Source organism: Trifolium pratense, linkage group LG4 (genome assembly GCF_020283565.1).
Source record: "Trifolium pratense cultivar HEN17-A07 linkage group LG4, ARS_RC_1.1, whole genome shotgun sequence".
NCBI lineage: Eukaryota > Viridiplantae > Streptophyta > Magnoliopsida > Fabales > Fabaceae > Trifolium > Trifolium pratense.
Genome location: NC_060062.1, coordinates 27,036,309 through 27,048,087, shown reverse-complemented (window position 1 = coordinate 27,048,087; position 11,779 = coordinate 27,036,309). Strand labels below are relative to the sequence as shown.

At 30.7% G+C, this 11,779-nt stretch overlaps 2 protein-coding genes across 4 annotated transcripts; both read left to right on the top strand.

The window, feature by feature from the left end:
- The first annotated feature begins 5,874 nt into the window (after positions 1-5,874).
- On the top strand, positions 5,875-7,622 carry LOC123920096. Of its 2 annotated transcripts, XM_045972231.1 has the most exons (5): positions 5,875-6,758; positions 6,862-7,129; positions 7,213-7,309; positions 7,410-7,461; positions 7,539-7,622. In XM_045972231.1, the coding sequence occupies exons 1-5, from the start codon at positions 6,609-6,611 to the stop codon at positions 7,563-7,565; spliced, it is 594 nt and encodes a 197-aa protein (XP_045828187.1). In that variant the 5' UTR covers positions 5,875-6,608; the 3' UTR covers positions 7,566-7,622. The 2 variants fall into 2 exon arrangements, with proteins under 2 accessions (XP_045828187.1, XP_045828188.1); XM_045972232.1 differs by lacking the exon at positions 7,539-7,622 and having other exon boundaries at positions 7,213-7,266; positions 7,410-7,465.
- Positions 7,623-7,689: 67 nt separating this feature from the next.
- On the top strand, positions 7,690-11,510 carry LOC123920095. 2 transcript variants are annotated; one of them, XM_045972230.1, is made up of 3 exons: positions 7,690-7,847; positions 9,280-9,421; positions 10,641-11,510. In XM_045972230.1, exons 2-3 carry the CDS (start codon positions 9,371-9,373, stop codon positions 10,917-10,919), a joined length of 330 nt encoding a protein of 109 aa, XP_045828186.1. In that variant the 5' UTR covers positions 7,690-7,847; positions 9,280-9,370; the 3' UTR covers positions 10,920-11,510. The 2 variants fall into 2 exon arrangements, with proteins under 2 accessions (XP_045828186.1, XP_045828185.1); XM_045972229.1 differs by lacking the exon at positions 7,690-7,847 and having other exon boundaries at positions 9,104-9,421.
- Positions 11,511-11,779: the final 269 nt, after the last annotated feature.

Sequence of the window (11,779 nt, the reverse complement as noted above, 5' to 3'; positions counted from 1 at the left end):
TTTACATCACCGACTAAAATGGAGAAAATTCCTTACATGACCGAAAATAAAGCACACGTAGTTTACTAGTATATAGTATAATAATGTCCAAAGACCAAGTAAACGTATGTGGGATTAATTAATTAAAACTTAACTTATTTTTTGAATTTATTAAATTTAAATAAGCATAAAATAAATAAATAAAGATTGGATCGAAATTCGAACGTTGGAGTAGTGGGGACACTTTATGGTATGGTCTTTTCTTTTGGTTTTTTCTTTCAATTCCCAGTTTGTGTCACACACACAACACAAGCAGAATTAGGCAAAAGAGTCCCCACTTGTAGCACAAGCACATGATGGTGGGTCACACACACTTCGTGCACACCCACCCTTTCTTTCTTTCTTTTTTCTGTTTAATTAACAGCTAATTAATATTTAATATATATATATATATATATATATATACTAGTTTTTTTATCAATCAAACAAATTAATATTTAAATCATTAAAAATATTTCATTTCAATCATCTTTATTTATCAATCAAATAAAAGATGATATGTAATAGTTTTTTAATGGTGTATCAAAATCAATCTCTAATATAATTATATATTTAATTTAATTCATATGCATCATTAGTGTAATTTAAAATTTTGATTTTTCATTAAAGATTAATTTTTTGTTAGATTTTATTTACTTTGCATTTAAATTATAGATTATTGAGACGATTTTTCTTAGGAACCGGAGGCTGGTTCGAATCCCGGTCATGCATATAAAATACAATATTTTTGTCATTTGAGTTATACTCATGAAAACTATTTTTAATTTTCAATATATAATTATTTATGTTTTTTAACCTAGAAAGTAACAACAAATACTTGCTAAAATATATACACAGCTGTGAAATTATGAGTTCGAACTCGTATAATAATATTTGATCAATAATATTGATATTTGTAGGTTGAACTAGCACTTGTGAACATAAATGGTTGTACAATTCGTTAATCGTATAAATTATTTTGTATCAACATTGTATGTAAATTGAAGTTTTATTATTATAAAGAAATGTTATTTGAATAATTATTTTAGATAAATTTGGGATTTTTTTTTCTTGTTTTTATTGGACAAAAACAATAGAAAAAAATAAAAATACAATACGAATATGAAAGAGAAAAGAAAATCGTTAAAAATTATTCAAATAACATTGCTGATTATTATATTACTAGCGGGCTAGACAGGTGCGTTCCGCGCCTGCATGTGTCTAACTTATGTAAAAAAAAAGCGACATGTCTTATGTTATGGTGAGTTTGTTAATAAAAGATTTTCGCTACTAAAAAAAATTTGTGACTTATGTTATGGTGAATTTGTTAATAAAAAAATTTATTGCTAAAAAAATAAGGATATTGTTGGTATTATGAAAAGTCCACACCAAAAATTATTATTACATTATGTATAGAATAGAATAGATGAAGGGCAAAATTGGCAAATATAAATCCACACTAAAAAATGGTTATGCATGCGGTTACCAATTCTTAAATCAACAACTCATGTATAAGAGGGTAAAGTTGGAAATAAAAAAAATCCACACCAAAAAAACGTATCTTCTTTATTATATTTATTATATATATATATATTGTATGAGAGGGTAAAGTTGAAAATAAAAAAAAAAATTCACACCAAAAAAAGTATCATCTTTATTATATGTATAGATATAGATGTATAAATGTTCTTGGCTAGTACTAGTGAATTAGGACGGTGGATGAATGATACATTGAAAGGTAAGGAAGAATCTAGCTATATGGCAGCTTTGAAGAAATTTGGTGTCACAACCACAACGAAATGAATATATTAATGCTTCATGTTGACGGCTATTATAATCTGTGAAGTGAAATGACTTTAATTTGAATAAATTTGAATGAATGACAGTATAATAACGATAAACTTTCGAATATTTATTTAATCATGGTACCATCGATTTGACAAATGAATAACAATTCTCACTACGGTCTAACGATAATAATAAGTTAGTTTATGACCGATTACTGATGTTTGATAGTTTATGGCTAGTGACGGATAGTTGATGAGCTAATTAGGGTCTGTTTGGTAAAAATAAGCTATAAGTTAGTTGATAGCTGAAAAGCTAGCTTATTGAAATTAAAGTGTTTGGTAAAATTAGTTTTTAAAGTGGTTATTAAATATAAAATTACATAGTGGGTAGTTTATTTTTTAGAGTGGGTGGTTATCAAATTAAAGGGTAAAAATGGAATAAAGTGTAAAAAGCTATAAGCTATAAGCTCAAATGCTATTTGAAATACCATCTGAAAAAAAGCTATAAGCTAGTACAAAAAGCTTGTTACCAAACACCTCTAATTTTTTGAAACAAGCTTATAAGCTCATATAATAAGCTATAAGCTAGCTTATTTGTGTTACCAAACACACCCTTAAACTGTTTGGTAAAATTAACAGTTCAATTAAGACTCTGTTTGGTAAAATTAAGCTATAAGCTAGCTGATAGCTGAAAAGCTAGCTGATTGAAATTAAAGTGTTTGGTAAAATTAGTTTTTTAAATGATTGATAAATATAAAAAGACATAAAATGATATTTATATGTAGTGGGTAATTTTTGTTTTAGTGGGTAGTTTTTATTTTATAAAAAATAATAAAATTAAATTAAAGGTTAAAAATGGAAAAAACTGTAAAAAGCTATAAGCTATAAGCTCAAACGCTACTTGAAATAGCATCTCAAAAAAATCTATAAGCTCGTAAGAAAAGCTTTTTACCAAACACTTTTATTTTTTTCAAACAAGCTTATAAGCTATAAGCTAGCTTATTGGACTTACCAAACACACCCTAAGAATAAATGGAGCATTCATAATTAATAATAAAGTTTTGTAAAAAAAAATTATAATAAAGTTTTTATTTAAAAATATTTACTAAAATTATTTCCATTTCATTTTTTACATTTTATAAAAAATTGAACATAAGTAACCCAAAAACTAATTAAACAATAAAAATTAAGAGTTTAACTGTTGTGCACCGTCAGCGTAAAGATTTTTTACACATATATCCAATGACGCGTTGTCACATCATTTAATGAATATGACACATCATGTGTTTCTAATTACCATACATGATGTGTCGATATATTATTGGACGCATGTGTAAAATAACTTTACACTGACGGTGTATATAAATTAAATTCAAAAGGTAAAGGATTTAATTAATATGTACCGACGGTGTAAAATAATTTTACACTGTCAACCAATATCAACCATGTTTTCCGTCACATCACCTCACCTCACTTTCTTGACATGACATGGCAAAATGATGATTATTTATTGGACAATCGTGTAAAACTATTTTACACCGCAGTGCATATCAATTAAACAAGTAAACCTAACAAAACATTTTTAAGAAATAGTGCACAGACAGTGCAATGCAGTTTTTACACAGTCGACCAATAATAATTGATCTTTTTGCCATGTCATATTATTGTTATTTTAATAATTAGTTAAATACAAATTTATAACTGTTTTTTCTCCCACTATCTCCATTGTTTCTCTAGAATCAACAACTCATCTCTATTAACGAGAAAACAATTTCTCTGGATTGAATTTTAGGGATTGATAGAAATCGGGGGGGGGGGGGGTGAGGTATTTGATGGGTTGCCAATAGAAATCACGGGGGTAGAAGTATATGAAATTAGTGGGTGTGAGAGATTCATGACAGAAAATATAGAGAAAAATTGTAGATGAAGATGTCACTTTATTGGGACGGAGAGATTAAGAGATGAATATTTTGAAAATAAAGAAAGAAGAGGAAGTTGAAGAAATTTAAACTAAAATTGAACCTTACTTGAAGAAGATAGCTATTAAAGAGAAATAAAGTTGGAGAAGGAGAGTAGAGAAAAATGGATAAAGTTAAATCAAAAACCCTTATAATAGAGAATAACTACTTAGTGCCTTAAAAGCACTGTTCATAGAATTTGTTGACACGTGATTTTTGTTGAGGCAAAATGTAAAATCCCAATTTGATGTTTTAAAGATAACAAACATCTTAATTATATTTTAAATGTAACTCTGATCTCATTGTTATCTAACAAGTGCTCTTGAGTGTTTTAATTAGTCAGGAACAATTAAGCTTCTAATATCAATGATATTCATTATGTTTTGGCAAAAAGAGAAGCTTCAGGATCAGTCTGAGAATGATCTCTGGTTTAATTGCAACATTCTCCTCATGAACAAGAATAAATGCAAAAGCACTTATTTCATTAAGTCAACCATATACAAGACAAAGAAGCACTTTATCTTGGTTTTAACTCACAAGATCACAACAGTTCATGAACAATTAAGGCAAGGAATAATTGGAAGAAAAGTGACTTTCCTCTTTGGACAAAGTTAATGATCAAGCATGTGCAACATGGTAATTTCTCAAGGCATCATCTAATCAGGTGTATCAAGAGTATTTGGACAAGAATTACATAGACCAATAAGGATGAGACAACACACATTCAACTCATAGTTGTCATGTACCTTCAATGTCATTATTTAATGAACATTCTCCAAGAGATTAATTTTTAATCAAGAAAAGGAAGTACATGGAAAGGACAAGTGAATAGTTATGCAAGGACATCACAGCTGCATTCCCTTCACATTACAGCTGGTCACAGTTCTGCATCATTCTCCATTTGAAGATCAAGTGTAAAATTCGCCCAGATTGGAGAACACTCTCAGAATGATGCTGAGAATGACTGTCCTTTACTTTTGAAGTTGCAAGCTCATCTACAGCTGGCCAAAACGTGCCTAAATGGTCTATAACGGATATACTTGGTGAGGAAGTAATGAACAACTATCTACAGCCCATTGCAAGCTGTCATTATGGCCCTTTTATTTGAAAATATGAAGAACAGCAGGGAGAACGTTCTGAGAAAGAACAGACTGAGCTTATCCACTCAACAATTCAGCATGAGCTGTCTATTTTGAATCAACTAGCCGTTGGAGAACTTCCTTTGGGACCAAGGAACTGAAGACTCAAGGTTCAACTATAAAAGGAAGGCTTTGGCAACATTGAAGAGCAAGAGTTTAATCTACAACAATCAATCTACTGGTCTTTGTGATACAAGTTTTCAAGCTCTTCTTTAAAGATCTCTTTCACTCCATATTTTGTAATTATCATACTAGGATCAGTATCCATTTTGAGTAAACAAAGAGAGATTTTATTGTAACTAGCTTTTCAACTTAGTTTGAGTGAGAAAGCTTTAGATCCAAACCATTATCAAAATTGTAAAGATTGGCTCAATTCAATACGTAACTATTGATTGAGTGACACCTCATAAAGTCTAGGAAGACTTAGGTAGATCAAGCAAGTGAAGCTTGGAAGATTGTGATCTTGGATTAGATCAAAGAAGAAGTGTATCTTGAGATCGGTAGAATCTCTTAGTGGACAATCTCACAGGAGCGTGGGGACTGGAGTAGCCCATACTATTAAGGGGTGAACCAGGATAAAATTATTGTGTCTCTTCTCTCCCTTAAACTCATATTAATTTTATGCAAACACTAACACACACAAATCACTTATTGTTTTTGTTTGCAGCTCAGAGATCGTTCTAAGATCATTCTCGTAACTTATATTATTTATTCTGAGATCATTCTAACGTATGTTTTGATATCTAATTTTTAAAAAGGACAATTTTTAAAGGTTAACAATTCAAACCCCTCTTTCTTGTGAAAAACTTTGCTACTTCAGTTTTATGTGTGTTTGCTATTTTCATCCAAGCCATGCCACATGTTCAGTTTTGGTTGAAATCTTTGAGTAATATTTTTGATAGGGAGTGTCCCACTTTTGAGTGGCCCAACATGTAGGTAGGTTCTATTTTAAATTTGTTTTTTTTTTTATTTGTTTTACATTCGTTTCATCTTATCTTCCACCTAATAGTAAACAAAAATTCCAAACCCTTTTCTCTGTATATCGTAGGATCGTTCAACGCTGTGGTTTCAATCAGATGGAAGGTTATGTATTCTTTGAAACCTCTCTTATATATTTATTCGTTTTTTTTTCAATTAGGATATGTTTCCTTTTTTTTTGCGGGGTTTTTGTTAAAGCTATGATTTTTATTTTTTTTTCCAATTAAGATCTGTTTTGATTTTTTCCTGAATCGTTAGTTTAACACATTCATGGTTATGATATAATAATTTTTTTTTATAAAGATTTTCGTTTATTTTTTGTTTTCAATTGTGGAGATTTTGTGTTTTTGTTTTTTGGGGTTTTTGTTTTTACTGGAAATTTGTTTTCGGATTTGATGGGTTGTACTTGAGGTGATTGATTTGATTTTCAGGAGACTTTTTGGTTTTTGTTTTATATGTTTGCCTGTAATTTTTTTTACGTGATGTCTTCCTCCTTTGTATTCTTTTGCGCCGATTTGCGCCGATTGATTCTTTTTTTTTTTACTTTGTTGAGTTTGACATCTGTGATATTAATGTGGTAGAAACAAAAGTCATCAATGTTTTTTAACTCTTTGTTATCGTTCTGATTTTATTTTTTGGTATAAATATATCTAACAATTCAGTTGACTAGATCAGTTTTGGTTTTTGTAGTGTTTGAGTGTTTAAGCATTTCGATTGAGTTTTCTGATATGGATAGAGCGTTTGATACACTTGCTTCTGTTTGTTCCGGTAAAGAATCATGGCGGATCAAAGTAAGGGTTCTTCGTTTATGGAGTGTGTGCAGTTTTATGAAACCAGAGCAGGTTATCTCACTTGAAATGGTTTTGATTGATGATAAGGTATCTCAATTTATGTTTTTTGTTGAATTAAATCCGTTAATAAATCCTTTAATATTATTGGTAGTTATAATTGGAGGTTATTCATTGCTTTAATGTTTTGCAGGGTGTTAAGATCCATGCTTCTGTTCGTCGTCAATTGCTTTATTTGTTTAATTTGAAGATTGTTGAAGGTGATGTTTATAAGATGTCGTTTTTCACTGTTTGTCCAGAATCTGGAATTTACCGAACTACTCCACACCAATTTAAACTTGATTTTGAGATGAAAACAAAATTTCAGGCCTGTGAAGGTAATACCATTGATCATTTTGGATTGTCACTTTCCACCATCGCACAGATTTCTGCTTATGGTCTTGCTCATAATTTCTTAGTTGGTTAGTTCTCTATTTGATTTTGTTGAATTTAGTTGTTTGTTAATTTGTTTGTTTCTTGATGTTTGTTTGTGTTTTATGTTTAGATGTTGTTGGTCTTATTATTGGTATTTCTGCTGAGAGGGAGTATATTCGGGATGGTAAGGTTACTAGGATGATTGTGGTTGAGTTGACTGAGAGTAGGTTCCTAATGTGTTTTTTATTATAAAATATTATATTTTTTTATGGATGTAGATATTATTGTTTTTTAATTTTTGTTTGACTTGAGTTTGATTTTTATCAGTGGAAAGTGTGAGTGTGCTTTGTTAAATTTGCCAAAATTAAGATTTTCAGAGGTAATAGTTGTTTTTCTTTTTGTTATAAATTATTTTTGGGTGAAAAAAGTTTATTCTTTAATTAGTTCAATTTACAGGGAAAGTATCTATTCAAAATGTTTTGAATGCCATGGGATTTATTTTAATCCTTCAACACCAGAGGTTGTTTCTTTCAAGGAAAGCTTAGTGTTCATATTGATATCTTCTAATTTGAATAAATTATTCCATGCTGTGTAATTAATCATTTTTTGTTAATTAGTCTTGCTGTTGATGGGCTCTTGGCTGGTGGTTTGATTCCTATTATTGGGACTAATACCTTTTAAAAGTCTCAGTGACCTTTTAAAACATTCGATTTTGCTTTGCGTCGTCTGGATTTCTTCTATCGTCACTTAGTATAAACCAAAGAGGTACTTCTTTTAAATAATTTGATGCCATATTCTCCATTTATGTTTCGATTTCTTTTGCTGTGGTGGAGATTATGTTTGAGTTTTGTTTGTTGTTAGGTTATGAAATTGTCAATAATCTGAGAATTCTTTAGGGTAATAATGTTGGGAATCCGTTGTCAATTGGTATTGATTTCCAGGGGTTTGTTTTTTTTTTTTTTTTATGTTTGTGGTTTTTTTTCTCCCAATGATATATATATATATATATATATATATATATATATATATATATATATATATATATATATATATATATATATATATATATATATATATATATATATTTTCCTGATTATTGGTTCTTTCAACTCTACCTTAGTTTTGGTGTGTTTTTCGTTTGGTTTGAATCGAGGAATTCCGAGGTGTGATTTGGCCGTTTCGATTGTTTCACATATTGAATATGTGAGTATGCCAATAAAATTGTAAGGTCATAAAATTGCAAACTACTGTTATAGTTTAATGCTAAGAGTTGAATTGTTCTACCAGTTATATGATTTGTATGATTTACCACTATCCTGAAGACTGAGTTTATCTTCTGATAGAGATTTTATGACTAACATATACCTAATTTATATTTTTTGTCGGTCTTTGTTGGTGATTCGTTTGATTATTGATTTCCTGTATGCTAGCAGGGGTTTGGTTTTTTTTTTTTATGTTTGTGGTTTTTTTTCTCCCAGTGATATATATATATATATATATATATATATATATATATTCCTAATTATTGGTTCTTTCAACTCTACCTTAGTTTTGGTGTGTTTTTCGTTTGGTTTGAATCGAGGAATTTTGAGGTGTGATTTGACTATTTCGATTGTTTCACAGATTGTGGCATGCTTTGGATAAAAATAGCAATCCCACATACCACCACATGTCAACAATTATATGATTTTTATGATTTACCACTATCCTGAAGATTGGGTTTATCTTCTGATAGGGATTTTATGACTAACATATACTCCCTCCGTCCCAAAAAGAATGACCCAGTTGACCGAAACACGCATGTCAATGCATAACTTTGGCGACTAATATCTTTAATTGTATAATAGTAAAAATTATAAAAAATTGATATTTTGAAAATACTCATCGAGACGAATCTAACAACATCTTATATGTTAATATTTATTTTTATTTATTAGTAGAAAAATATGGTCAAAACAATATATATGAATAGTGCATATATTCAAAATGGGTCATTCTTTTTGGGACGGAGGGAGTACCTAATTTATATTTTTTGTCAGTCTTTGATGGTGATTCGTTTGATTACCAATTCTGTAATCTCTATCTTTACAACTGAGTAGCGATTTTGTTAGTTTAAGTCTTTGAATTTTTTTGGGTGACCGAATGTAATCTGGTGGTTAATTTTGTGTGACTGAATGCAATCTGGCGGAGCCGACAGCGGTGGGCATGGCCGGAATCTGGCAGGGCAGGCAGCGCCGACGTTGTCAGCCGCTGCATCGCCGTTTTCTTCGTCTTCGGCGGCCTCTCACATGGGATTGGACTCATTGCAGCAGCAGCAGATGATAGGTTCTTCTAGACAGGTGTGAATTTTGAATTGTTTTAGCTGAATTTCTGTGATAATTTGGTAGAATGTGTGTTACTCTACTGTTGCATGGTTGATTGTTCTGGTAATTCAGTTGTGTCAGATTTTTGAAACAAATGATTGGCTTTGGAATTGAGAATGTTTTGCATTTAATACTCTTGGTGATGGAATTCAATCAAAGGAATGTTTTCAGCTAATTGGTTGGAATTTTGTACTGCTAGTGTTTTCAGTTCAACTCTAGCTTCCTTTTGAACACACTCAATAGCTTGCACTCTTTTGTTGACTTTGAAATTTTAGTAATTAATTTGTCTTTGGCTTTAATTTCTCTTCATATCTGATGCTCAATTATAGCAATTATAACTCTATTCTGCTTACTTTATTATTTTCTGCAGTTTTTTTGAGGGAATTTCCTTTTAGATTTCATGTAACATTAGGGTAATAAAACTTGGGTTTGTGTTTTTGCTTAATGAACTCCGTTTTTTTATCTTTCTTTCTCTCTGGAGGTGCTATTGTTGAAATTATAATGTACCGATTAATTTTGGCTTTTGGATCCCCCCCCCCGCCCTTTCTTTTTCTCTTAACTAGATAGGTTTGAAAACATTGATTGGTTGTCGATTGTAACCAAACATGATATACTTGCAGCTTGCTAAAAGAGTGTTGCTCCGTCATCTTCTGTGAATTGTCAATTTGTCTGAATTTTGTCATCTTATGTTATTATTAGTAAAAATGTTTAATGCCAATAATTGAGATAGTCTGTTTCTTGTTTGACTTACAGTTTTCTATCAAATGTAGTCTTAATGGGAAAATTATCATTAATATATGAATGCTTTCTTCATGTTATGTGGTTGTCAAACCTAAGAAATCCGATTTCACAGCTATAGAACTTAAGCAGAGGACACAATTTCGTTTTTTCCTATGTATATTACTTTCATAAACCCTGCGTTAGTCTTCAAATTTTGATAATGCCTTTTATGATATGAATTATGAAGTCAAAAGCAGGGTTGTAGCTTTTGGGAACTAAATTAACCTCTATTATACTTGACAAGTAATTGTCTACTCGTGTTGTCTTGAGATCTACAAAATCCACATTGCAATCTTTTTCTTTTTTTTTTTGACACAATCCACATTGCAATCTAAGTTATAATAATTCATGTTTTTTTTAACCATGAGTCATAATTTGTGCTGTGGAATGATGACGTTTTCTCAATTGTATATAGTCATTTCAACAGCAACTGCTTAGAAAACCTGAAGGGAGTGAAGCAGTGCTGCTAATGCCATATCAAGCAGGCCTTCAAGGACTATTTGGGAATAACAATTACTCATCTCCTACTGCTGTGGAATTGCCTCAGCAGTCTCGGAAATTTAGTGATTTAGCTCAGCACCGACCCAACCAGGGTCAAGGCATTGAGAAACAAATGCTAAATCCTGTCCAACAAGCTTACTATCAATATACTCTCCAGAGTTCTCAACAAAAGTCTGCTTTGGCAATGCAGTAACCTAAAATGGAAATGTCAGGCCCCACATCTGTTAAGGGTCAAGAAATGCGAATGGGAAATTTTAAATTGCAGGACCTTATGTCTATGTAGGCAATCAATCATGGCCAAGGATCATCTTCTAGGAATTCATCTGAACATTTTTCTCTTGGTGGAAAGCGGATAGAGCAAGGGCAACATTTGTCCCCCATGTTGAAACCAAGTGAGTTTCGTTTGATTACCGATTCTGTAATCTCTATCTTTCCCGCCATATTTTGCAAGTGAGTTTCGTCCCCCATGTTAAAACCAAGAGAAAGACTCACTCCATTCTTTAATCTGTTGGTCATCTTTATGCAACATCTTCCTCCAAACGTTCCAAGATTATTTAGACCTATTAGTTAGTACTTATTATTATTATTATTATTATTATTATTATTATTAAGAAATGGAATGTTGTGCTAATCCTTTAGGTTTCATAGTGTAATGTTTATTTATTTATTCCTCTGTGTTAATCCTATAAACTTATTCTATATAAATTCTATCTCTATAAGGTTTATACTTATAAATGTTATATAATGAATGAACCCATGAATGAATCAATTGGTTAAGTGCTAAGTATGCTGATCTTCTTAAGCTTATAAAGTTTTTCTCAATTATTATTGGCCTAAATTGTTGACTTTATTTACCTAAATGAACAAGACGAATTACATCTCTATTTGTGTGAAAGTTTTAAATTATTTATTGTCGATGTTATAGAAATTCTAAAATTATACTCCCTCCGTCCCAGAATATAAGGGAAAATTGGTCAACAAAAATTGATGTATTTAGTCCAAATTCTTAACTAAATATATCAACTTTCTTTTACCAATTTTCTCTTATATTTT

Excerpts from the sequence above, each read along its gene's own strand:
- LOC123920096 (XM_045972231.1), top strand. The coding sequence starts at position 6,609 with ATGGATAGAGCGTTTGATACACTTGCTTCTGTTTGTTCCGGTAAAGAA. Across the intron at positions 7,310-7,409 it reads GTTGAGTTGACTGAGAGTAG|TGGAAAGTGTGAGTGTGCTT; the intron begins GTTCCTAATGTG and ends GATTTTTATCAG. Across the intron at positions 7,462-7,538 it reads CAAAATTAAGATTTTCAGAG|GGAAAGTATCTATTCAAAAT; the intron begins GTAATAGTTGTT and ends TTCAATTTACAG.
- LOC123920095 (XM_045972229.1), top strand. The coding sequence starts at position 9,257 with ATGCAATCTGGCGGAGCCGACAGCGGTGGGCATGGCCGGAATCTGGCA. Across the intron at positions 9,422-10,640 it reads TGATAGGTTCTTCTAGACAG|TCATTTCAACAGCAACTGCT; the intron begins GTGTGAATTTTG and ends AATTGTATATAG.